This window comes from Cnephaeus nilssonii (assembly GCF_951640355.1).
Source record: "Cnephaeus nilssonii genome assembly, chromosome: 1".
Lineage (NCBI taxonomy): Eukaryota > Metazoa > Chordata > Mammalia > Chiroptera > Vespertilionidae > Cnephaeus > Cnephaeus nilssonii.
In genome coordinates, this window is record NC_137072.1 from 72,435,689 (window position 1) to 72,460,811 (window position 25,123).

The window sequence follows — 25,123 nt, forward strand, 5'->3', positions numbered from 1 at the left end:
ACACATAATTATAAATAATATGAGCACATTAAGCTAGAGGTGTGTTGTGACAGTCACCAGTCTCATTCATTGGCACGCTGATAAGACTAAACCGAAAGATCAACCAAAGGACTTATATGCATGCATATAAGCCTAATCAATGGACACAGACAACAGGGGTATAAGGGCATGAATGGGGGGGTTGGGGGGGAAATGTGGGAATAAGGACACATATGTAATACCATAATCAATAAAGAAATTTAAAAAAAGACTAAACTAGGAGTAACAGCTTTACTGTTTGGTTTTTTTTTTTGGATCTTTCCTCTGATATTGTGCTGGTCTCGTGTCTTCCTTTAATCTCCTTCCATGTTCTCCCTCACTAAGCTGACTTCTGCCATTTTTCACCATATGATCAGAATGGCAGTGCAGTGTCATGGTTAAACATGTGGGCTCAGGACCAGGTCTGAATTGCCCCATCACTTATTGCTGCATGACTTTGGATGAGTTATTTAAATTTCTCTGGGCTTTTTTTTAATCATCTATAAAATAAGGATAGTGATGGACCTCCTTCATGAATGACTGAGGATTAAGTAAATGAATGAGCAAAAGTGGCTCAGAAGAGGGCCTTGCGCAGAGTAGCACATCGTAGATGGGAGCTTTATTTATTCATTCAACAAGAACATGAAGTCTTCACACCCAGCACTGAAATTTGATTAGAATCATCAGTAACAAGAAGCAGGCATCATCCCACTCTTGCTACATTTAGCATCTCATGGGAGAAACAGAAAGTTATGTCAGCAATCACAAAACAGTGTGATGGATGCAATGATAAGAAGAGTGAAAAAAGAAACACCTGACACCTTTAGAGCATGTCAGGTAAGTCTTCCTGGAGTAAGTAACGTTGTCCTGGACATCAGAAAAAAAGGGAGGGAAACATGTCCAGGCAAATGTAGAAAATCGTGGAAACATCCCCTGGTGAGGGCAAGCCTGGTGTATATAAAGAACTGGAAGACATGTATTTTCAATAAAGTACAAAGTTTAAAGATGAGGAAATTTATTCCCTAAAGGACATTTTCTGCAAAGCTGGCAGGGGCCACATCTCAAAGACCTTTTAAATCAAATTTACACCTCATCCTAAGATAATAGAATACTACAAAAGAAAGCCAATAAAAAATCACATGTGTGCTTTGAGGCCATCTCTCTCGGTATAGAGGGGCACGAGATTGTGATAAGTATATAAGTTAGGAAGTTTTTGCTATAATGATCCAGTAAGTGGCCTGGATGAGAGTAGTGCTAATGGGAAATGAGAGCTGTGGATGAAGTTAAGTGGTATGAATGAGATAAAATCAAAAGAACTTACTGAATACGTGCTCTTTTGGATATAGGTATTGAGCTCAAGATAGAGTGACCAGTTTACTCAAACAGAACTGGTATGTGTCTGTTGACTTAGAGTAATTATTAAGCAGAACACCCTGGTTTGTGTGTTGAAGTATCTTTAAGACCTTGAAGTCGAGAAGGTGACCAGCAGTTGAGTAGTGATTCTTACCCTCTCGCACAAGATTGAGGATGGAGATGGAGGTTCAGGAATCGTCATCTTGGAGAAGGTTATTACAGCCATGTGATTAAGAAGAGAGAGAGATTGTAGAGAACGTAGGCACCCAAAGGAACACCAAATTTTAAGAGACAGCAATAAATAAGAGCTTCGAACCAGAGTTTTTCTACTAACTGCAAACAAACTTTGATCTATATGTCATTGCTCAAAGTTCGATCTAAGTACATAGTGCACATCAAATGCTTTTCCACTGCCTGAATTCTGACTCTGTTTACTTTTTCATAAATACGTGCAACTGCTCAGAAGCAGCAAAGCACAGTAAACTGGACTTTGGTGTCAGAAAGATTCTAATCCTGGCTTTGTCAATTATTAGCCATATAACATTAGGCAAATAATTTAATCGCTCTGATTCTTAGTTTTCTCATATATATAATGAAAATGACATTTCGCCTGAAGGTTTTTTTTTTATGTCTAGATGGAGTGATGCCTTTAAAGCATCTGCTACCTAGGAGACAATTTAAAAAGATAACACTTGCTTTCATGGTTAGCATTGTATTCATGATAAATATTATATGTACTCTTCTTCATGGTTAGCATTGTATTCATGATAAATATTATATGCATGTGATTGCTAGAAAATGACTTCTCTTCAAACAATACTGGACTACGTATTCTTTCTGGGATCCATTTTCTTATGTTTGTTGGCTTGAATGGTTGGTTGTTTTTCCATGGTACTTCTCATTTGGCCTTACATCGGTCATTTGCAAGCTTGGATTCAAGGATTCATCTTGGTGAATCTCATGGTACCTAGCACAATGTCTGGCACAAAGCAGAACCTTTATCATAGAAAATGAATAGCCCTGAATCAGATTGTTGTGGTCAGGATCACTAATTGTGCCACTAATTCATGTTATACAAATACCCTATTCACCACAGAGCATTACTGAAATCTTTTTTCCCCTCTGCATTTATAATTTTCTCTGACATTCAGGGTCTAGAGGCCCTGGGACAGATCTGAGAAGAGGGCAGTGCCTGACAGGGGGGAAGCTTGTGAGTCTTGTCACAAGTTGTAGAGCTTAAAACAAACTCCATCAATTAGATATAATTCACATTCCAGCAGGATGAAAGTACCCATAGTCCTCCAGCCCAATAGGGTCTTCTTATCCCTTTAGATTTAGTACCTTTTCCTCCATGCTGATCCCATGTATGGAGAGCAATTAGAATTACCACCACTATCCTCCCCAGATTTCAAAGAATTCAGGAGTCATGAAGGACTCCTTGCCTTTATCCTTGATAACTCTGGCTCTTATTTCCTGGTACTGCTAAAGTTTATCTTTACCTATGCTTTATATTCTCTCCTAATCATACTCCTTCTTCTTTGTCCTGAACCCTACATTGGTTACCTCTCAATCGCTTTTTCAAAGAACCCCAGCACTAGTTTGTAGCAAGGAACTTGAAATCAGACATGAAAAGGCCTTTCCTCAAATTACAGCGGGAAGGTTAGGGAGAGGTGGGGGAGATAGATCAACCGAAGGACTTGTATGCATGCATATAAGCATAACCAATGGACGCAAAACACTGGGGGGGTCAGGCCATGTATGGGAGTGGGGGGGGGCAATGGTAAGATATGTACACATATAATACCTTAATAAAAAAATAAAATAAAAAACATTGTAAAAAAAAAAAAAAGGCCTTTCATCTTGTATCAACACCACCTGACTTTTCTTCTTTTGTTGAGCCCAACCAACCTCCTTTCTTGTTCTCTCCCCCTCCTTCTTTCTTACCTTTTCTCATCTAGCCTTGGCTTCTACATTCCCTTTCTACATTAATGATGTCCTCTGGATTTATGCAACACCAGCATGAGCCAATGTGAATTATACTAATTTGGCAATTAAGATTTTGAATAATGAGTAGAGAAGCAACAATTACTTGTTTATTGTCCAATATGTGCACATGAAGATTCTTCCTATGGCACCATATCTTCCTGTTCAGGTTCAGGTACTATCTGAAGTTGGTATTACCTTCTTTATTGTCAAGTGCATCTCATTCCTGGCTAATTTTAAATATGCTATCTCAAGAAAAAGGTAGCAGTGCTGTGATTCCTTGAAGATTGTTTGTATTGAAACAAATAAATATTCTTGCCTCAATAGTTCTCTTTTACTATATATTTAATATCTGTTTTATCATTATTCATAATGACACATCCTCCATCACATCACCATGAATTCTAGCTCCCAATGACTCCCTTAATGATCACTGTGTTTCATTGATGATAACCACAAATACAAGGTCATCTTAAATTTACTATTATGCCTTTCTTAGCACAAATACATCTTCCAACATTTATTTCTTCCTGAACTCTTAGGCCATAATGACTTCATTTTTAGAATGTGATCTGTCCATGTTAACTGCATCCCAGACTTCCGCATACAGAGAGGATAGGTGAGGGGCTGTGGTGAAGTGAAAAGAGTGACCCATTCCTACGAGGCATGTTTGGAAGAGCTCAAGACCAACCCAGGGCAGCACAAAACAACCACACTGACAGAGGCAAGAGAGGACTTCAACTGGGAAGCCCAGGGGCAATACAGAGCAATGCCCTCCAAAGCCCTCAAAAGTGATAGACATGTCCACCGGTGAAAACTGCATGACACTTGATGTGAAGTTTGTCAAGGACTTGCAGTATCCACCCTGGTTGCCAGTAAGCAGTGTGCACCCAGGGAGCACACTGGGTAAAGATACCTGCCACCTTTGTGTACTGTAGACAGAGACTATACCACTGGTACACAGACCGGAAAGAGCTGCCCAGACACTCAGATCACCCCAAAGTTCAGTCAACAGCCCAGAACCCAAGCTCACCCGGTGTCCAATGTGAGTGATTCACCCAAAACTCACCAGTCTAAATCTCACCGAAGAAGAGGAAAAATTGGGCTGCCGCAAGTAATTTTGAAAAGTGATGTTTTGACTGGAAACTATAATGCTAAAGATAAAAGGAAGTGTACATAAATACTGTACTCTACTTATAAATTTGTTTCTCATGGAGGTATGAGTCAACAGTTCTGAAATTCCTTCACATGTATCTTGGGGTTGAACAATAAGTAAATGGATGGTAGATAGGGGAGCCAAGTTTTTCACTGTCAGAGGAAGTTACAAATAAAGAAGAAGGGAAAAACAAATAAACTCTGTGGTTCTGTAGCAGAGTCAGAGACATCAGTATGCATTCATATTTAGCCAGATAGATAGATAGATAGACAGACAGATGTAGACGTAAAAAAAAAATTATAGGTATGTGTACATGCATGGGTTAGTGTACAAACCTACATTTTTAGCTGTCCCCTGAAACAGTCTAGAAGCAGTGACACCCCATTAGCAGTGAGTACACCCCGTGCTCAAAACTTTGTTCCTAATACCACTCTGTAGTAAACAGAACCCCAAAGCTCCCTGAAGAAATGGCAGTATCGAGGTCTGAGGGAGGGAAAATGCAAGATGAGCCTGGAGATTTTTGTAGTGCCAGAACGTTAAGATGTGTTCAAAAACAAAGTTCAGGGGCACATCAAAGTGACACAAGTAGCCTATTTGAGAACACCCAAAAGCCAAAGCTGGAATAATTTAAGTCACAAAAATCAATAATGTAGTATTGTATTATAACCTAAAGTATAAAATAAATACAATTGAGTTCATGGTAGTATAAATAAGTGAATAAATAAATATAAGAAGTGACAAATCTTTTTTACAAAGAATTTTGAATATATATGTCGATACTTATCCTTCCAAGAGCTTCATGTTCTCCCTCATTCTCTTCGACTGTGACTAAATTTAGTGACTTGCTTCCAAAAATAGATATGGAAAGGGAAAAGTAATAATTGTACAGTGAAGAAAAGTGGCTATCTCTACTGTAAAAAAAGTGCTCAATCTTTAAATCCCTGGTGATAAATCATGTGGATATTATGTACCTGCTGATGAGGAATGAGAACAGTACACACACACACACTAGTCACATCTGGGTGTCTGCACTATCTGGTTGCCCAATCTCCCACATCGTGCAGGAAAAGACATACAGTGAGAGCCAGACAGACAGATGATGCACTTTCCAAGTTGCTGTCTCAGAACCGGGAGGTCACTGGGCTCCTGGACCACTCTTAGGCTCCAGTGTTCAGGAAATTTGGGGAATTTGCCTGACCATGAATAAATTGGGGGAAGCTGGGCTCCAGGAGTCCCACACTTTGGAATGTTTTTTCCAAAAGTTTTAAATCCCCATTTGGTGACTGGACTGCAAGACATCCAGGCAAGAGTGCTGAGACTTAGTCCTGTGTAGGTCCAGTTATGTGGAAATACCTTACTCAAAATCTTCTATGTTGGCCTCCAGGACCCTTGACAAGCCACTCCATCTCTATTTCTCCCCTCCCAGGCTATCTTCCCCCTTTGAGATGATTCCAACAGATGGGGAAAGTATTTGATACAATCAGCATGAGGCCAAAGTGGGGCTGGGTGTGGATGGGGGAGGGTGTGGATTGTAAAAGGAGCTTTTCATTTTAACTTGGTACCAAAATCATTTGCAAGAATCATACTTAAATTAAAACTGTAAAGCATTATTATTAAGGACAAAATAAATAAGTTTTGGAATAGCATGTACAGTATGAAACCAATTCTATAAAAATAAAAACTACACAAAGTAACAAGACTATAAAGGACTTTTAAGTATGTAAATTTGTAGACAACGGTCTTATATTCTTGACTACTTCTGAGACCAGGGAAAAGAGGTCCAATATTGAATATAACATCTTGATTTTAAATATACCATCCAACTCTAATACTTCTTCAATTCAGTATACCTTAATCACACCTTACTGTGTTTTTCTCCAGATCTCCTAATTCCCTCTTCCACTAATGTTTCTACAAACTTGTTAAGTTTCTTATACTCTTCATGTACTATCATTCTAGACTGTTACATTTCTTTTAAGGTCAGGGTTTATTTCCCAAATAAATTAATTATTTTTAGAATGATCTCTAGCTTTATTGTCTCACATTTTTTAGAGGGTTCTAGTAGTAAGGAAATGCCATGTTTCATATACCCTAGTGGTACCACAATATTTAGTCTTTTATTTAAAACTAGAGGCCCAGTGCACGAAATTCATGCACGGGGGTGGGGGGGAGGATGTCGTTCAGCCCAGCCTGCACCCTCTCCAATCTGGGACCCCTTGAGGGATGTCCGGCTGCCCTCTCACAATCCAGGACTGCTGGCTCCCAACTGCTCGCCTGCCTGCCTTCCTGATTATCCCTAACCGCTTCTGCCTGCCAGCCTGATCACCCCCTAACCACTCTCCTGCCAGCCTGATTGATGCCTAACTGCTCCCCTGCCAGCTTGTTTGCCCCTAACTGCCCTCACCTGCAGGCCTGGGTCCCCCCCAACTGCACTTCCCTACAGGCCCAGTCACTCCCAACTTCTCTCCTCTGCCGGCCTGGTCACCCCTAACTGCCCTCCCCTCAGGCTTGATCGTGCCCAACTGCCCTCCCTTGCAGGCCTGGTCCCTCCCAACTGCCCTCCCCTGCTGGCCATCTTGTAGTGGCTATCTTGTGTCCACATGGGGGCAGCATCTTTGACCACATGGGGGCAGCCATCTTGTGTGTTGGAGTGACGGTCAATTTGCATATTACTCTTTTATTAGATAGGATTATAATAATGCTAAAATATTACTTTCAATGTTCATAACCCACCACTTAGAAGAGTATTAATGTTTTCTTTAACTAATTAACCCATTAGGAATGAGAAGTCCTCCTATGAAGTGGGGGAACACAGAGGAGACTTTCACAGAACCTACAAAATTTTCAAGATGGCAACTATTCTTCGAAAAATAACAGTCCTGAGCCATTATATTAGTTTTTTTTAAATATTTTTATTAATTGCATCACAGAGAAAGGAGGCAAAATATTTAAAGACATGTATGTACTTTAGAGAGGCTATTGGTTTTATACCAAAGGAAAGGAAAAACAGATGAATAAGCTTTGGGTCTTCGTTTCTCTTTCTTTCTCTCAGTATAAGCTGAAAAATAAAAGGACAATATAAGTACTGTTTGTAAAATGGCTTGTGTTTTTCACATCTATTTAAATAAATGTCAAATAGCTTAGCCTGTCTTTCTGCAATTTCCAATTTTCACCAATGAAAATAAGTCAAGCTTGCCCTCAACCCATGGCAGCTGAATTCTTCTGCTGAGCTAGGGGAGCAGACACCCCACTAGGTATTGTAAAGTCCTCTCTTCAACACTGATGACTTCATACTTATTCAAAGTCACAAGCTTTCATAATCACTCCTCAGAGTCATTTACTTAATAGCTGTTTCTTACCTACACTAATCACAAACATACAAGGTGTCTTTTCCAAGTTAATTGCCATTTAGGACTGAAACAAACCACATTTTGAAACAACCAAATTTGCAGAGACAGGAAGTTCTTCCTTGTCTGAATGCACAATATGTAGGTTTTATCATGTGGCAAAGAGTAAGTTAAAGTCCATTTAGTGGAATAAGCATCAAGGTCAGTTTGGAAAATATAGAAGGAATTAATGCTCAGAAAAATGTTGCACAACTTGTTTTTCATGAAAAAAGAAGTTTTATATATATTTTTAATTTTCCCAAAAATATTACAACCAAAATAGATAGAACATGTTTATGGTCAAACATCTAAATTTGAAAGTGGGCCTTTGTGTCCTAAGAAGAGAACATCTATTAAAACTCAGCATGTTGACATAATGGAAATTTAGTAGCAGATTATTTACTATTAAGTAGGAATTCACATAACAGATTTCTCATCTTCTTCAATGACATGAATTTGGTATTGAGCTATTAAGTTGAACCTTGTGAAATTATTGTCATTCAACTTTTTTTAACTTTCAAGAATGCATATCATCTTGCCTAACACCTGAAGTCATCCACTCTGAATCATTGCTTAGTTGAATGGCTATCTACTGTGTCACACTAGGTCAGAACAGGACAGTGATTAACTGTCAAGCTCTGGTTTCAATTTTTAATTGTCGCTCCACCTCTCAGAAGCTGGGTGATCCATAAGTAAACTACTTAGTCTATGCTTTGATCTGTGATTTTATTTTCCCATCTGAAATATTGGAATTATAATGGAACTCAATTTAGAAAACTATTGTGGAGAATTAAATAAGTTAATAGATACAAAGACCTTAAAACAGTGATTGGCATTAGTCCATATGGCTCTTAGCTATTTTAATATTAACTATTATAATTAATTTTTTAAAGGAAATCCAGAGAATATTACCTGAGATGTTTGTGAGTGTGTTGTTTTTAGGCCAAGGCAGCTTGACTTGAAGCAACAAGTTTTGGACCCTGAATACAAAGAAATGAGAGATTTGGGGGAGGTATTAGCATCACTATTAAGATAAATGAACATTTATACAGCCATTGATGATTACAAACTAATTTTCCATGTTTCATACCCTTTAATACCAGCTTAGTACTAGAATCTCTAGAAGGAAACTATGAACACCCATTGCACCCAAAGCAATAAAAACATTACTCTCAAGTTGTAGAGAAGAAATAGTAAATGACTCAGACATTTAAATATAAACTTCCCACCCGCCTGACAAATCAAGCACTCAGATTCAACCAAATTGCAAACCAATACTTTTAAATAAAATATTTAAATAAATTAAGGTTTTGTTTTAACTATGTCTTTATCAAAAAGATTTCAGAACTTCCGAATATTTCTGTTTGAATTCATAAGTGACCCAACTTTGAAAACAGAACAAATACTACAAATATCTAATAATATGCTTCAATTTAGCAGGAGATTTTTAAAAAGAATTCATTTAAGTCATTTTTTCAGACAACTGTATGTAGAAGGAAATTCCTGGGCCCCAATGTATAAGTGTCCTCAGATACAGTCCCCTGAGCCCTAGCCTGATCAAGCAGCAATAAAGGGCACTGTGCATATTAAAATTAAGACGACTCCAGCACCTCCTCTGCAAAGCAGGCTTCTTTGTCAGCAGCTGTGCAGCACTTCTGAAAGAAAGCTGTGAAATCCCCCATAACAGTTTTCAGTTGTTCCTCAGTTGCTTTGGGTTTGTGTTTCAACAGCTCCACAAGTGCACTGCATTTAAATGAAATGAAAACAAAACAGGGAAATGGTTACTCACATAAGAAAAATATAGATGCTAAAGACAGTAGTACTGTTGTTTGGAATCATAAGTCTTAGAGCCAGGCAACTCTGAGCTTGAGGCCCAGGCTTACCACTATAAAATTCAATATTCTCATTTCCATAAGGAGGAGAATAAAATCTATGGGGTTGGTGCAAGGTTCAAATAAAATCATCAATGTAAATTGTTCAACATCTGTGGTATCAATAAATCCCTTTTCAGTTAAATCTCTAGAACTGATTATGTTATTGCATTTAGAAAGTATTCAGATTTTTAAATGTGTGCCGTGTTGAAGTTTATAGCAATTTAAGAGCTTAAAATGATCCTTAAAAGCTTAATTATTTGGACTCCATTTAAAAGTTTTTAATTAAAACCCAGCCAGCATGGCTCAGTGGTTGAGCATCAACCCATGGTTTGATTCCTGGCCAGGGCACATGCCTGGTTGTGGGCTTGATCTCCAATGTGGGGTGTGCAGGGGCAGCTGATCAATGGCTCTCTCATCATTGTTGTTTCTGTCTCCCTCTCCCTTCCTCTCTGAAGTCAATTTAAAAATTTTAATAAGTTTTTAATCCAAGAATCTATAATTTTGGTCTTTAATTGGCCCATTCAAAATGAATATGCAGAGGCCATGGGAAACAAGACTATCCAAATTCATGGAAGCTAGTGGTTCTCTTTCATTGACATCTGCACAGATAATAGTACTAGAGAGTCGTGTGAACACAAGTTTTGCAATATTCCTCTTAAGTCTATGGCCACGATCAGAACCCACCAGACATGACAGCAACTGTAGGTTGCCTATCTAACCCCTAGTGACAGCAGCAGAGAGTCATGCTTCAGAACTCGCATTTCGAGATGTCTTTCATCCAAATTCCATTCCCAAAAGTTACATCTTGGAGGTTTACCTTGCCTGTGGGTTGCCATAGAACAAACTTCAAATAATCACTTATGCCTAGAAATAAATTCTTCTAAGACTTCTACTAACTAATTTGCTATATTCACAATGAATCAGTTAATTGTTCAGCTTTTTCTACTGGATCTGTCCTAAGATGTTAATCTTATTACTTATGCAGCCTTTTTCCACATAACTATTCTGAATGTTTTCTATAGAAAATTATAATATAATTTTGTTGTTATTGTTTATTTTGGTAAGAGAACAAAAACCTATCCATTTTAATTTTGACAGTCTTATCACCTTAATAAGGCCAATACTTAAATTCTTTTTTCTAAAGAGATTTAATCACTACTTAAGAAAATTTTGCCCATTCAATTGACAGTTTTCCCTATCAAGATTACAAACATATGCAGGAATGAAATGTTCCTCACGTTTGTTTCTTGACTTGTTGCTCAGGCTCGGGAAGTGCGCATACATCTGCATGGAAGGTGAATGTTTCAGCGCTAAATTCTTTGGGAGTATAGGTTTCATCAGCTTCCAGTGCAGAAAAGCATGGCCGTCTGTGCACCAATGACTCTGTGCAGCATTTGGTAACTCTGTCACTCACTGGTGATTTCTCGTGCGACACGCACAACCAGTTCAAGACCACGGACAGCTGAAGAACAGGGAGTAGAGCAGAAATTCAAAAAGAAGCATAATGAAAAGTTTTCCATGAACTCCTACTTTTCCAATAGACCAAAAGAAGTATTATATTTTAACTAGCAACACTGAATGCAAGATTGATCTCACTTGGAATATAATGAATAAAATAAACTGATGATCAAAATAGATCTTCTAGGGAACAGACTGATGAATCTCAGAGGCAAGGTGGGGGGAAGGGGGTGAGGAAGAGATTAACCATATATATATATATATATATATATATATATATATATATATATATGGACACAGAGAATAGTGAGGTGAAGGCCTGAGGAGGGGGCAGAAGTGGGAAGGAAGGGGTGAATGGGGGAAAACAGGGAAACATCTGTAATACTTTCAGCAATAAAGATAAACTTTTTAGAAAGTCCATGCCTACATTTGAGAAAATAATTCATTAAAATAATTTGAGGTGATTCCTAAGACATGTGTAGGAGTGGGAGAAAGCAGTCTTATACTGATACATTAATGGGAAAACCCCCCAAAAGTAAATTTTTTTAAATGATAGGATGAAGCATTAAATATTCATGGATTTTTTTTTCAGAATAATTTATCATCTTCAGGATCTTGTCTCAATCCTCATTCTGATGGTCAGGATGATGTAGGCAACCAAGTCCTACACACATACACACACACACACACACATACACACACACACACACACACACACATTTGTTCACTCCTGCTTCTGAAAGTTAACTTTATAAATATCTAAAGGCAAAATTCATCATTATTGACTTATTATATTTTAAAGGACTCACATAGTCTTCAGCACAACCCATTCTTTTTACTTCTGGAAGCTTGCAGCAATAACTGCCCACTCTGCCTAGTTTTCTTGAGACATCCACAAGAGTTGGAGTTGACACTTGGGGTAATTTCTTCGTGTAACGAACTAAGAGCCTGTAACAAAAGACTGTGTTTTCAACCAGGCAAGAAGCTATTTTTTCTAACATAGTAGGTGAAGCAAAAAACAATTAGACAAAATCAATTACAATTATTTTCCATTCATAAAATCATCTCCATCTTTTGTTTGATGGGCTAGAATGGGGGAAGACCTTGTTCTAAGCAACTTGGTAAGCCTAACTTTGAATTCCAGCTGTGCTGTATAATTTTAGGAAAGTGACTTAGCTTACTATAATTCAGTGACATTAATGCATTTATTAATTGCTTCTTTCTTTCAATAAAACCTACTGAGAGTTTAATATGCAGGGGTGGGCTGAAGTAGGTTTATAGTTGCTCATATAGACATGCAGGTTAGGATTATTACTACAGCTTTATTAACTCTGTGTTTAGCTTACTCACAACTGTAATGCTACTCTTGCCCACCTCTGTATAGCAGCACTGTGCTAAATTAGAAAGATATGGATGAGTTTTCTCATCTATAAAAGAGAGGATGTGTACCTGACTCAATAGGAATGGTGCAGGGATTAAAAGACATAAAGTATGCCATCAACCTGGCATAAGATCTAGCATGTAACAACGCTTTATTAGGAATTCCAACCACCATTGAAAGGCAATGTATGGCTGTAATCTACTCAAGGGAAGAGATTTGTTAATTATTGCTATCCCTAGCACCCACAGTTAGAAGAGTGTTTACATTAATCAGTAAATATCTAGCTAATGATGTATCCCTACTTGTCTTTACCTCCACAGGTAAGGCTCTGTTAGATCAGGATATTATTCATCAACTCATTACTACAGTACTTCTTGAGTCACTGCTATTCAAGTCCAACTATTTGCTATTCTGGAAAGCATTGCTGTTTTTTGTGTTGTTGTTTTTTGTTGTTGTTGTTGTTGTTGTTGTTGTTGTTGTTTTGTCCATAAACTCTGCCTTAACCTTCAGAGGGCATCCTCAGTTCCTATAGCAAAATATTTAGTATTTTCCTTCCCAGTCTCAAGAGGCTAATTTTTTAAACTGAACTCAAATATAGGACTCTTCAACCCATGAACTATTTTATCTCTCATTCTCCAGTCTTTCTTGATGGAGAGGGATTAAAAATATATACTGTATTTTCATGATTACAAGTTCTATGACAGGTTTTATAGATAGATAGATAGATAGATAGATAGATAGATAGATAGATAGATAGATAGATAGATGATATATAGATATAGATATAGATATAGATATAGATATAGATATAGATATAGATATAGATATAGATATAGATATAGATATAGATATAGATATATAGAGATATATATGGTCTTAAAAATTACAAATTGATCTCACTTATATGTGGAATCTAGTAAACAAAATAAACTGATGAATAAAATAGATCCAGAGACATGGAAACATGGAATAGACTAACGAATCTCAGACGGCAGGAAGTGATTAACCAAAGAACATATATTCATATATGCATAAGCCATGAACACAGACAATAGTGTGGTGAAGGCCTTGGGAGAGGGAAGTGAGTCGAAGGGGTAAAATGGGGGGGGGGGAGAGAGAGGGGACAACTGTAAGACTAACAATAAAGATAAATTTTTATAAAATAAATAAAATTTTAAAAACCTACAAATTGATCAAGAATGACATTAGTCAAAAACAAAAATACGTACGCATTTTGGAAGCCATACTCTCCAAGGTTTTCAAAGACTTCACAATTTTTTGTGACTAATTCCTTTGGCTCATCCACAAGAGGCTTAAGTTCATCAAACTAAAAAATAAAAAAAAATTGTGTTTACAGGGTTCCACCCATGGGCCAGATTCAGGATATTTTTTGCCCCTATACCAGACTGAGAGCCTTTTTGAATGCTTCTGCCCAAAGTCATGTAAATAAACCTTTGATGCCAAACCTGTTACAGTACATTCACACTGCATGGTATAAGTGATTAAGAATATTCAAGCTCTGGAGTGTGACTGCTGGTTTTTAAGCAAGGTCATCTGACTCCTTTTCTAGTTGTGGAACTTTACTTCTGATCACCAAGTTTTAGAAACCTCACCTCTAAAATGGGGATGAAGATGGTACCAACCCAGAGAATGCTCTATAAAAACCACCTGAGCTAATGAAATTACAATAGTTCTTGGAACACAGTAAATCTCAATAAATTATAGCTATGATTATAAGAACTATTATTTTTAAGCCATCTCTCCAGTTGGATCCTAAGCTCTCTGAAATAAGAGATTATATCTTGGGCATGGGATCCAGCATGGTGCCTGGCATATAGCAGGTTCTTGGTAAAGAAAAAAAATTGGAAACCACTCCACATGTTGAAAGTGTTAAATATCCTAAACCTGCTAAAAATCCCATTTTAGCATAGCAAAATATATTAAAAGTCCTCCAGAACTGATTTTCTCAACTTACTAAATTTCTTGTAAGACCATTCCTAAACCTTCTCAAAAAGATTTTAAAATAGTCTAAATGAATAGATTTCACAACCTTCCTTAAGATACTAATTTTTGATACTAGATAAATCTTGAATCAGGTTAATTATCTTCATATCTAAGTTATATCACTTTAAATTAACATTTACATTTACTTTATCTTATTTTGTTCTCAGGACTGTGAAAAAGAGGAAAGATGTGGTCAATATTTTTGAAATTAGAGCTTGCTCTTTTCTGAGCCTTTTTTTAATATACACTACTCTAGTTTTTCTTAACTAGCCTATTGAGGCCATTTTCCCTAAAATGCTTAAGAGCACAAAATTGAAATTATCTCAAGAGAATATCTCAATTGCATTATATAATATATTGCATTCTGGCATTATTTTTCTCTCTTATTATTGGAATCACCAGACAAAGAGCTTTGAGAAACCTACCACTTTGGAATAGCATGCATGAGCATCATCGGTGGCACAGCACTTCTCCAGTGTAGCTTCATATCCCTTGGCAAGTCTCAGCAGCAATGAGACAGCGTAGTCAGGATGCCTTCTTGAGTACTCATACAAAAACCTAATTAAGATGAAAATAAAATAGACTTAGTTGAACAAAGAAGCAAGAAAAATCACCTAACTAACCTCAAGCATGACTCATACCCCAAAGGTTCGATTTCACCAAACCCATGCAATAAAGCTTGGTGGCTAAGGGCTAGGGTTCAGAGTAAAGCAACTTCATTCAAATCCTTGCTCCAACACTTATTTTACTATATCACCTTAGGCAACGTATTAAAACTATCAGAACCTTAGTTCCCTCCTCTTTAGAATGGAGATAATAATACGATCTATCAGAAGGTGGATTGTGAGAAACACATGTCATAATGTGTGCATAATACACACTGGCACATATTAAATGTTTGATCAATGACACCTGTTATTATGTTTCTTTTGTTTGATTTGGACTACATCTCAGAAAGTTTCAGATAGATAGATAATAGATGATAGATAGATAGATGATAGATAGATGATAGATAGATAGATAGATAGATAGATAGATAGATAGATAGATGATAGATATTCTTAAATTTTTAGTTTCCTCTCTGTATGAGTGAAATCTTGAAGGGCACATAATTTTGTAAAATATTATTTAGTGCACAGAATGCTATTATAATCCAACAATAAAATTCAAAAGTTTATCACAACTTACTGACTGTAAATAATCATTTATTTTATCATTTAACTGTATGCTGCCTTGCCATGCTACTGAACATCTGGTCTTTACAAACAAATTAAAGTACCTCGTAGCAGACTCCATACTTCTCTTTATACACCTATTCTGCTGTCTGATAGATACAGAGCTATGAAGATGTATGACTTATATTCATCCATATATGTCATGGTAAGTTCAAGAAATACTCTTTAAATAAATAAGCTAACAATATGTATATAATTTATATATACACAAAATGTTTCTAGAGGTATTGCCAGAAATATTCCTAAGGTGCAAAGAATAGGGGGAGGGGTGATAGAAAATTCTACTTTCTCCTCTTCTCTATTGATTGAGATTTTGCCATGAGCAGATATTATTTTATGAATATTTTAAAAACTAATTATTTTTTCCAAAACTTTTAAAGGCTCAGAGAGGGAAGGATAAAGTAGCACTGCAGGCAACAATTGTAACAACTCCAAAGGAAAGCCTAGAACTGTTCCTAAATCCTCAGAGCCTATAAAAGCTATGAAAGGATCATTCTTTATCCACTTACGTGCCCAGGAAGACATCTTTTGCCTCCTTATAGTTTTTGCAAACATCCTTATCATCAACAAAATCAGCACTTAATGGGGCCAAGTCACTAGGCAAATCATCATTTTCCACCTCACTAAGGCACTGGGATTTTTCCAACACAGGTTTATCACAACATTCCTTCAGTTTGCTGGAGACTGAATCTTGATTTTCACACATATACTTGGCAAGATCCGCCTATAAGCAAGTTGATGAAAATTGTTCAAAGTCAATTGACATCCCAATACTTTCTCTCCAGACTTTTATTATGTTGGCAGAACACATCCACTGTATTCTAAGACCATGTACATACCAACCTGCCTTCTATGAACATTTTCAGTCTATGCTCAGAAATCTGGAGACTCAAAACTACTAATAATAACTGTTATTTATTAAATTTATATTTCTACTGTTAAGGCACTTAAGTTTCAAAATTAAAACCCAATAGTATAGGGCTGGGTGAAAAAGATGTAGGGATTAAGAAATACATATTTGTAGTTACAGAATAGTCACAGACATGTAATTTACAGCACAGGGAATATAGTCAATAGTATCCTAATGACTATTTGTGGGAAAAATTGGGGGGCTAATCTGTACTATAAAGTATATGATTTTCTAACCACTGTGCTGTATATCTGAAACTAATACAGAATAATACTAAATGTGGATATATATATATATATATATATATATATATATATATATATATATAGTTTTTCCAAATATTCCCCAAGATTAAATGCCTGCATTTGGAAAGCAAATAACTAAATAAAGTGCGAGGGATTTTTGCAAAATTAGTCAAGAGCATAGTCACAGGCCCAACTTACACATGTAAATTTTGTATAATCTGCCTTAAATTTTCCAGAAAGTGTTCTGAGAAATTAGGATTCTAATATTTGTTCGTGTATTTACATTTTGGGAACAGAGATATCGTGCTAAATATTTGTATATTAAGGGAGGATATATAGAAAAAAGTTACATGATATGCAAAGGCCTCTTCAAGTACCAACTCTAATCCAATTCTACCCATGTCCCAAAATTTTTTCTTAGTAAACAACCTTTACAGCTGTCCTACTTCAGTTTAAGCTTTTGTTCTCAGAATACGACTGAAAGGAATTAGAAATTAGTGAATGTATTTATCAGATCATTTTGTGAGTGGGATAGCCAGGTTTATAAAAATAAATAAATAAATAAATAAATAAATAACATGCCATAAGGCATATTAGACATAGAAGAAAATTTCAGTTCATTGTTAGCGGTCACCAATTATACTAAGCAAATTCATTGTACCCACTAAAGCATGTTACCAAAGAGAATACTGAGGATTCCTTACCCTGTCATCTGCACATTCAAGCATGTCACCTGCGCAGCATTCCTTGTGGACTTTGGTAAGATCTGACACCAGTTTGGAAACCTCCATAAAGTCAGCATTGGGAAATTTCTGACTCAGGCGAGCGACGGACCTAAAAAGAAAATTCACCCATCACAATTTATTAGCATCCAGTATTTTATGTGAAAGCAGTAGGAAAATACTACTTTTAAGAAGAAAATTCAGGACAAAATTAAATATAGAAATAATTTCTAAAATTCATTCATTCTTATTTTAGTGCTATTTCTAAATCAAATTGTTATCTTAGGGCAAAATGTTTCTTTAGGGCAGAATTCTCTATTCTAAGTGTGTGTGATGGGTAGAAAAAGTCAGCGATTCATAAAATCAGAAATCAAAGAGGGATTTTGAAAGAGGTGACATCTGAGAAGCATCAGGTTTGGAGCCCATATCTGACTTCCAGATCTGATTTTATTGCTTATTATCAGTGTGATCCTTGGATAGTTACTTAGATTCTCTGAGCTTTAGCCCTGGAGAGACACACAGCATGCTGCATCAAAGGATTGTGGTGAGAATTAATTAGATTAGATGATGCATAGGAAAGCATTTTATAAACTGGAAAGGGCCACACAAACTCCAGTTGTCTTTGTTACCAATAAAAAGCCTTCTTCCTGAGTTCCAAAGCACACAGAGAAAAGAAATTTCATATATTTTCAAGATTAGAGAGTCTAACATATTTTTACCAAGAAATTGATCCAGCACAGTCTCTAAGCCTGATGACAAGATGTGGAAGGCTAATATCTACAAGCTTTCACAAATCATTTCAGACTTGCCTAAATCTGATAAAAGATACTTCTTCGCCAAAACCAGCCACAGCCTGTTTAATTGTGCATTGTTTCACATTGGATGATTTTGTTTAGTTATTTGTTAGATTTTAATGTGTAGATAATAGAGGTGACAAGCAAAGATAGTACAAGTGGTGGTTTGTAGAAATGTTGCAAAATGTCTGTTATTCTATCTTCTGTTCATGTTGATTAGCTGTTGACAAGCAAATGAGGAATTGGGATGAGGGTAGGAAGGGGGTTCTTGGCTCCTAGAACCAGCTAAGTAATATAAAAATAGAAGTCCAGGCAAAAACAAGAAATTAAGAACAGAGCTGGAACTATGAGAAAATGAGAAGTGATCTTGATGGCTGAATTTAATTATCACAACTTAAAAAACAAGCAGATAGTTTCAGATAATTGCAGGGGGCTGGAGAAGACAAAATTAAATAACAGACCCTGACTACAATAGTATAAAAATCATGGACCATTAGAATAAAATCCCTATTAAAAAGGTGAAGGGATTAAGTACAAAATGGTAGTAACAGAATAATCATGGGGACATAAAGTACAGCTTAGGGAATTTGGTCAACAATATTCTAATAACTAAAGATGGGTACAAGTTTTATTGGAATGATCACTTATTTAAGTTATAATGTCTAATCACTGGGGTACATATGAAACTAATATAATATTGTAATAGTATGTGAACTATAATTGAAAAATAAAATTTATTTTAAAAAAAGAATAAGACCTCTAGTCTTTAGAAGTAAATGGGAGTTTAAATAACTATCATAGAATTACCCAAAAAAAATCATCTAATATTTTTACTACTTTGAAAACATATAATAAAAATAATGATCAATTGTCAATTATGCTCTGATTTTTCACTTCTGTTAAATTTCTGACTTTTAGATAACAAGAAGGATATACATGAAAGCACTGTGTAAAAACTCATATAAATGTTCCCTGGCCAGATGGCTCAGTTAGTTGGAGCATTATCCCATGCCCCAAAGGGTTTCAGCTTGATTCCTGATCAGGTCACATAACTAGGTAGCAGGTGTCTTCCCTGATTGGGAAAAGCACTGATCTATGTTTCTCTCTCACATCGATGTCTGTCTGTCTGTCTGTCTGTCTCTCTCTCTCTCTCTCTCTCTCTCTCTCTCTCTCCCTCTCTTGCTAAAAATAAATCAATAAAAACATATCCTCATGTGAAGATTAAGAAAAAAAACTCATATGAAGTACAATTTTGTCAACTGAACCATCATCATTTACATCATTATAAAATACAAAAACTAAATTTTAAATACCATGCTTTGAAAGCTCTGTCTCCGAATTTCTGGAGACTGGAGCACTTCAGTCTCTGTCTGGCACCTGAAACCACTACTTTTTCCTTCAAGGCATCCATCTGCAAAAAGAAATAGTTTTGAAAATATATTTTAAAACTCTATATAAGACATCCCTTCATAAGTTCAGATAAGACTATAACAAATTAAATTTTAAAGACATATTGTACACCTAAATTCCCAAGTATTCACCATTGGCAAATAATTCATTTGCTGTGTAGTTAGAGGAAAAATCAGTCTGGTCCTAGTGGAAGTCCCTAGGTAGTGAACAACCAGCATGGGGGCATGGTCAGGGAAAAGGGAACTGAAGAGAATGGTAGAAGAACAGAGTACACTAACATCCCAGAAAATGTAATTTTATTGATTTCTTAATTTTGCATAAATTCATTTCAATCCCTCCTTTACCAACTCTCACATCAATAAAATCCCTAGAAAAGATGATGAGTACATAATAAATATTTATAGAATGAATGAAACAAGCTAGGCTTCTAGAAGCAGTGAAATTCTCCACTTTGAATTCCTCCACAATAGGAAAGACTCATGAAAAGATAAATAAAAACTGTGGCCCTTTGCTGTGCAATTTTACAAATGAGTTTATCCTATATAATAAAAGGCTAATATGCAAATTGACCAAACAGCAGAATGACCAGTCGCTGTGACCCACACTGACCACCAGGAGGCAGACGCTCAATGCAGGAGCTGCCCCCTGGTGTTCATTGCTCTCCCACAGGAGGAGCACTGCTCAGCCTGAAGCTGGGCCCCAGGATGACAAGCGCAACAGCGGTGGCGGGAGGCTCTCCTGCCTCTGCGACAGCGCTAAGGATGTCCGACTGCCGGCTTAGGCTCACTTCCCACAGGGAGGGGGCCAAAGCTGTCAGTTGGACATCCCCCAAAGGTTCTTGGACTGCAAGAGGGAACAGGCCAGGCCGAGGGACTCTTCCCCTCTCCCCCCGCCACCAAGTGCATGAATTTTGTGTACCGGACCTCTAGTTTCACTATAAAAAGAAGAAGGTATTTAGACACATACACAGTGGTTCTCTATAAGATCTGCTGGGGTAAAACTTAGAAGGAGTAATGAGGATGTCATAGACCTTCAATGAGGGTGAAAAATCTTTGGGGCGAATAAAGTAAGGAAGGCTTTTTTGACCAAGTAAAGAAGTTTATATCAGAGACTTAGGTACCCTACATCTAGCCATAAAGTGTCCCAAATCTGAGGTTTGAGTCTTAACTGGCTCTTCTGTTCTACTGGGCATACCTTTGGTCCAAGGCAGGCAGCTTTATCAGCAGCTGCGCAGCATTCTGTCAAAACTCCTTTATATTCTTGAGCAAAGTAAAGGAGCTCTGGGCCATAAAAGAAAGGATGTCTCCTGGCAACTTCATATAAGTACCTAAAATTTTAAAAATAAGAACAGGCAGTCATTTTTTCTGTAGCAGCCAGTATTACAGGGACAATTATTATCAACAATTTCTCTAGAAACTCCAAAACTCAAAGACATCTAACTTATCAATTAAACCAATTTGCACATGATGACCTTGCCTTTGTCATAATTTAAGTCAATAAATAGATTAAAGTTATACGCACATATATAAAGTAAAATTAAGTTAATTCTGACAATAAGCAAAGTTAATTCTGGCAATAACTAAATGAAGTTAATTCATAAAATTTTAATGTGGACACCCCTAAGTAATGTACAACCATCATGTGGGCATTGCCAGGGAAAAGGGAACTGTTAATGTTTTCCATACAGATCATATCCTGTTTCAATGAATTCCAATAAATGATTGATCAATTTTTTATTGTGTAAAATTTTATAGCATTAAATAGTATTTCTTTGAATTTGTCATTAGAACAAAAGCTTCTAAGACTTAATGTTGAAAATATTTTTATAGTAGTTGTTATAATGAGTCTTGACCGATTTTATAATTTTTAATGATGAAGCACAAATATCTGATTTCTGCCCTGGGTGGGTGGCTCAGTTGGTTGGAGCATCCTCTCCTACACCTAAGTTGGGGGGGGGGGGGGGGGGGGAATGGTTTGATTCTGCAGGCAACCAAACAATGTCTCTCTCTTTCTCTCTCCCTTTCTCTCTCTCTCTATAATCAATAAAAATATATCCTCTGGTGAGGATTAAAAAGTCTGATTACTTACTTTCCCAACAACTTCTGTTCGTTTTCCTTAAAGGCAGTGCACATTGCTTCGGGATCTGGTCTCACCAATGCAGGCAGGTTTGGGTTATCATCTTTGTGTTTCAGGAAGCATTCGTTTCTCTCGGGTTCTTGTTTTTCACAGCAGTCAGCCATGTCACCATAGGTGTCACGAAGAGATGCGACCGTACACAATTTATCTCCAAAAAGGGTGTGCTAAATGGAAGACAGAGGCTTCAAATTGCTAGGCAGTGTTTTATCTTCTTTACACCCGAAGAACAGTATTAAAAATGTTATATACTGGTAAATCTTGGCGAGGAAATGATATTACAACCCACTTTTTTCTCAGGTTTAGAGAGTTTGCCCTGATTTGATAACCTATGTGTAATTTTTTTAAGAAGTAATTATCACACTGTTAGTTACAGTGGATAAAAATAGAAGGGCACATTAGAGAAAAAAGTGTATTTAAATCCACTATGATCATTGTGTGTGATCTCAATAAAGAAAAGCTTTAGAACTATAGCCATAGCTAGAATATCTCTATCATAGAAGAAATGATGCCTCTACCCATTTGTGAGTGTTGCTTACAAATATGGTCATTTAGTAATAATAGGGAAAGCCAAAATGGGGTGTTTTCCCTTTGTAGTGCTCAGGGTTACTTAAAATAAGAAGAAATAACATTCACAATCACAATGTACTTACAAGTGACTTGTCACAATTTTCAGCTGACTCATCAGCAACACAAGTTTTTGCAAACTCAGTTACTTCATTTGCTAACTTTACATGTTCTTCAAATGGGCATTGCTGGAGATACTGAGCAAAGGTAACCAGCACCCTGAAACACAGGACATAAAAAAATTGGTATAATAAAACTTTAATATAAAATAGGTTGCTATGCTAGAGAACAAATGTTCTATAGTATTTTTTGCATCTTACTATTATCCTGAAAGACTATTCACATCAGCAATCATCTGAGGCCTAAACAGGTATATGTGGTTTTTTAAGCAAAGAGGATATGTGTTTCCACCATATTTAAGTATATATGTGAGTAGATGAACACATACAGAGCAAGCAAGCAACATGCATTTTAAATAGGTATAATTGTTAAGATGAGGGGCATTACATAGGCCCTTGTACTATTTAAAACAAAAAACAAAAACCATACACACATTTCCTTTAATCAGGCTATAGAATGAAATTGACCTTTAAAAAATAAGCTATTTTCTCATTCTTTACTAAATTGAAAACATATTAAAATGCTCTCTAGAAATGACAAATCTATTTGCTTGGTAAAGGAATCTGAGAGTGTTCTGGGAAAGGAACCATATTTTAAAGTCTTTCCCCTCAATCAAGCTTATGTAAGAGTTCCAGAGCTACTATACTTCCCCATACAGTAGTCATCAGCCACGTGTAACTATATAGTTAAATTAATTAAAATTACATACAATTGAAACTTTTGATTCTCAGTTGCACTTGCAAAGTTCAAAGTTCTCAACAACCATGTGTGGCCAGTGGCTAGCACATTGGTCAACACTGATATGGAATATTTTCATGAATGCAGAAAATTCTACTGGACGATACTGTTCTAGCGTCTGGACTCTGATGACAGGGGAATGTAAGAACTTCAGAATAATAACCAATCCTATTAGAAGCATTAAATTTGACTCTTCAATATTGTAACTTACAGGCCTCTGAAATATTCTTCTCCCAAATCCTTAAATCGATGAGCAACTTCACTCTTGTCTGTGGGGGAAAAAAGATTTGTTTAAATACTGAAGAAAACAACTGGTTATGATATTAGTTTTTATGTTTCTCTCCATTTGACTCAGTATTCATTTGCTCAAAAATATTGGGATGACAGTGAACTATTTATTCTGCTTTTAAACAAGAGATGTTTCATTCACCAATGATATTCTTTGAAAAATCATTAAATAATTATAGCTTTATATTCAAACTTGGATAAGATATAATGCTAATGAGAGGACCGTCTGAAGGAAAAAATATAAACACAAATTTTATTTATAAGACTAACAACACAGGTTGTGTTGTTTTAATGCATCAAGGTGCAGTGGATAGGGCTTTGGCAATTTGAAGTTATGAATTCTGTCTTCAACTAATTCTGTGAAGTTTAAGTTCCTCTATGTCCCATTATATGCAAAGGGAAATGACAGTCACTAAACAATCCCCACCTTTTTCACTTAGGATAACTTCCTAAAGGTTCACAAACACAAAATACCGTCACAGTGTAGAAATTAATGCTAAAGGAAAACTTACTTCTTTAAAGATGCAGGGTTTACTGAAACTTCCTTTTACTGGTAAAATGAAATAAATTTGAAAAATAGAAAAATAGAATTCTTACGTGCATCTCGACGAAACACACCCCTGGAGTAAGCAGAGCTGAAAAGAAAGAGAACACAAAGAAAGGTTACCCCCTTCATTGTGCCAAAGGTTTGTGGGGTTGAAGGGAAGGTAGGATGAATGGAGAGAAATTAGCACTAATATACTTCTTTAACTGATCATTGTAGATTATTAACTAGACTCATCTTTGTATTTCATTGGCTCTCAACTGATTACAAAATTCATAATGTTCTTGCCAAAAAATTGTTTGACTAAATCCCTTGCGTATGTTTGCCATCTGGACCTGTTTTCTCCACAAGACCTTGTCAATTCATTCAAGTTATGTAAAATATCTTATCTAATTTTACCTAAGAGTTTAAACAATCTGTACCTATCATTCATGACCATGTTCTTTGTCTGTGATTTACCATTTGAACATTTTAGTTTTTAATATTTGCAAAAATTTAGCCAAACCAATGACTCAGTATGGGAACAAGACATACTAAAAGAGCTAAGCTCTGAACCATATATATTATGAATTCATTATTCATTTTACAATGAATAATGGAACCAGACTTGCCCTTTAGGTCACAGATGAATAGAAATAAAAGAATGTCTGCCTTCTGAGAAAGAGTTTATTTGAAGTTGATGTCTAGCCCTAGTGGGTTTTTTTTAATGAGTTTCCAGGAAAGACTTGATCAAACAGGAAATTCTTATAATTCAGTATAATCCTATTAATAAAGACAGAATTTGCAAATTGTCTGTCACTTCAA

General features: G+C 36.3%; 1 protein-coding gene across 1 annotated transcript; it reads right to left on the reverse strand.

Moving 5' to 3' along the window:
* Nucleotides 1–8,834: 8,834 nt before the first annotated feature.
* LOC307097763 (albumin-like) lies at nucleotides 8,835–24,451 on the reverse strand (the record flags this gene model as incomplete). The annotated part of the gene is made up of 14 exons (XM_079767894.1): nucleotides 8,835–8,876; nucleotides 9,507–9,639; nucleotides 11,009–11,232; nucleotides 12,038–12,176; nucleotides 13,839–13,936; nucleotides 15,039–15,171; nucleotides 16,358–16,572; nucleotides 17,708–17,837; nucleotides 19,833–19,930; nucleotides 21,124–21,256; nucleotides 22,018–22,229; nucleotides 22,716–22,848; nucleotides 23,699–23,756; nucleotides 24,373–24,451. The coding sequence occupies 14 exons, from the start codon at nucleotides 24,449–24,451 to the stop codon at nucleotides 8,835–8,837; spliced, it is 1,827 nt and encodes a 608-aa protein (XP_079624020.1).
* Between the last annotated feature and the right edge of the window lie 672 nt (nucleotides 24,452–25,123).